Source organism: Rhincodon typus, unplaced genomic scaffold (genome assembly GCF_021869965.1).
Source record: "Rhincodon typus isolate 14 unplaced genomic scaffold, sRhiTyp1.1 hic_rhity00008267, whole genome shotgun sequence".
In the NCBI taxonomy this organism is placed as follows: Eukaryota; Metazoa; Chordata; class Chondrichthyes; order Orectolobiformes; family Rhincodontidae; genus Rhincodon; species Rhincodon typus.
In genome coordinates, this window is record NW_025973905.1 from 3,161 (window position 1) to 5,897 (window position 2,737).

At 40.6% G+C, this 2,737-nt stretch overlaps 1 protein-coding gene across 1 annotated transcript; it reads left to right on the forward strand.

Moving 5' to 3' along the window:
• The first annotated feature begins 358 nt into the window (after window positions 1–358).
• Window positions 359–1,560, forward strand: LOC109919056 (ras-related protein Rab-39B-like). Its single transcript, XM_048594332.1, has one exon. The coding sequence runs from the start codon at window positions 484–486 to the stop codon at window positions 919–921; it is 438 nt and encodes a 145-aa protein (XP_048450289.1). The 5' UTR covers window positions 359–483; the 3' UTR covers window positions 922–1,560.
• The last annotated feature ends 1,177 nt before the right edge of the window (window positions 1,561–2,737 follow it).

Sequence of the window (2,737 nt, forward strand, 5' to 3'; positions counted from 1 at the left end):
CAATACTGCACTGGAGAATGGTTTGAGCTTGTTTGTGTACCTCTAGCTGTTGTTCCTGCGCTGAAGTAAATTTAGTGCACGATGCAAGTGTTTGGCCAAGCACTTGTTTATTGATCCGAATTAGACTTTCGAGGAATTCACTGAATGATAATGAGGAGAAATATCCGAGATTATGTTGCCAAAAGATAGGTCAACCTGAAATATTTACTCTGCTTCTCGTCATAGATGTTGCCTGAGGAGTTTGAGCATTTTTCAATCATGCTTGCACTAACCTGCTTCCTCAATAGAGAAGATGAGGGGAACCAAAAAGGAATAGAGAATATTTGCACCACTGTCGGCTGAGTTGGCCACATTGAGCTTTTGAGATTTAGATAATGAAGAACATTCAAAGCCACCATGGGTTGTACCTGAATATTGCGGATGTATCTAGGTAATTATTTATGAATCAGCCTTTTCTTTCTAAACCGTTACACAGTTAAAACCATGTTGTTGTATTTCAGATCAATTACCCGATCCTACTATAGGAATTCTGTTGGGGGTCTGCTGATGTTCGATGTGACCAATCGGAAGTCATTCGAGAGCATCAGGGAATGGCTGCGGGAGGTCGATAATCACGTGTATCCGAACAAAACCATTTTTGTTCTGGTTGGACATAAAAGTGACTTAATAGATCACCGTAAAGTTTCCCGTGAAGAAGCAGAGAAGCTGGCAGAAGCATTGGATCTGAATTATATTGAGACTTCAGCCAAAAATAACAGCAATGTTGACCAAGCCTTTATGACATTAACGGAATGTATTTACGATTCCATGAAAGTCGGGGAGATTGCACTGGAGGATGGTTGGGATGGAGTTAAACGAGGATTTAATCCACGGATGTTAGAATCGCCAAAAGAGGAGAAGCAGAGTGATTGTAATTGCTAACCTGTCTTTTGGGTGTAATTAATGAGTCACTACGTTAAAAGGAGGCTAGGTACTCAGAGTGTGTTTGCAACATGCAATTGTTTCTTATTAATTCCCCCCACCCAGTTATAAGATGTGGAATTAACTGAGCAAGCAATTTTAGAAAGCCAGCAATCATTAATCACCAACTTGCTAACAAAGGGTGGGTGGAGTAGTGGTGCAAATTCCAGTAGTAGGAGTCATTCTGTAGAAAAGGGAGTTTGCTAGTGCATCCTTTTGATATCCAACAGTGGTCGTGGTCGTGGGCTTTCTTGTTTCAGCAGCATCAGGTTTAATGAGAGCAGTTTTGTTTTCTACTCTGCTAAACACAGGAAGCTCAGCATTGGATTTTTTTTTTAGGAAATCTGCTCTCTTTGGATGTGGCCTAACGTTGATATATTTCCATGGCGGCATGTTGTACAGGTGTCGAGATAAATGAGTTTTGCGCAGCCTTAAGCTGTGCTTTTGTAACTGCAAGTGTTCCACTTTAGCCCATGAAAGGGACAACAATGTAACAATTGATTCAATTTGTGTAACTTGTCTGTTTTGAATTTATTATTGAAAAGCACAAAACCCATTATATTCAGTAATATTAAAGAGATATCACAATCTCCATCAAAATCGTGTTGCTGTTTAAGGGAATGATTAAGATCAGGTTGTTCCAGTTTTGCTGGAATGCCCATCAGAGTGGGCATTGGGTAAGTGGTGGGATGAGGTTTCACTGCACTTCCCTCCATTATCAAACGGCCTAGAATGAAGAACTGGAAGAATGTGTCCCTGGACAATTTACAGAGCCAGAGCACAGAAAGAGCCCATTCAGCTCATTGAGTGTGTACAGGCTGTTTGTGGAGTGATCATATTCATCTCACTCCCCTGCCTGCTCCTTCATGAACCCTGGAGGAGATTCAGTACACCCACACTATCCATCAGCAGAGGGGTGTGAATTGGCAAAAAGAAATTGAGACATTTATTTTCAACCAAATACAATTTTGCTCCCATATTGAAAAATGCCTGAAACATTTTTTGTTTATCTTTTATTTGTCTGATTCTAGTGCAGGACTTGAACCTAGAGCTTCTGGTTTAGGATGCTGACACTGCACAACAATTCCTTCTAAAGTTTACTGTAAAGATTATAATTGGATGCCATAACATTAAAAATTGAATTCAAGTTGTCATCCCAATACGGTCTGACTTTAATTCTATCGAAATGCCCCACTTTTTAAAAAGTTGTATTTAAAAGTATCCAACAATCTGAGGCAAGGCTGAACAGATTTTGGTGTCTGATTCTGTTCTGTATCCAGTTACAGGTGCCTGGACAACAGAAGAAAGATTCCCCTCTTAACTTAGTGTGTCTCCCTCCATTTTAAAAACCAGTTGATATGAGTGAATTCTGGAGGAAAGTGATGGACATTTGCTGCCTTCCTGTCATACAATTAACACAGGCATGGTGGGTAACCCCAATAAACAACTATGTTAACATGTTGTTAATGGATAATTAGGGAAAAAATAGAATTATGCAGCATGGAATAAACATTAGGGAATCTGTGTAAAAATACACCTGATCTAGTGGGTTCTTGTGGTACAGTGGTAATGTCCCTACCTCTGAGATTGGAAACCTGGGCTCAAGTCCCATCTGCTCCAGAGGTGTGTCATAGCATATCTGAACCTGGGTGTAGCTGACCAAACTGTGACAGTTTCTTTAAGAGGCAAACCACCTGGGCAGTTGCCATAGATATTTTCTTATCCTGTTCAGAGATGCTGTTACCACTGGAGCAGGTGGAACCTGAACCCAGGTCCC

Coding starts and splice junctions, on each gene's coding strand:
- LOC109919056 (XM_048594332.1), top strand. CDS start 484: ATGTTGTTGTATTTCAGATCAATTACCCGATCCTACTATAGGAATTCT.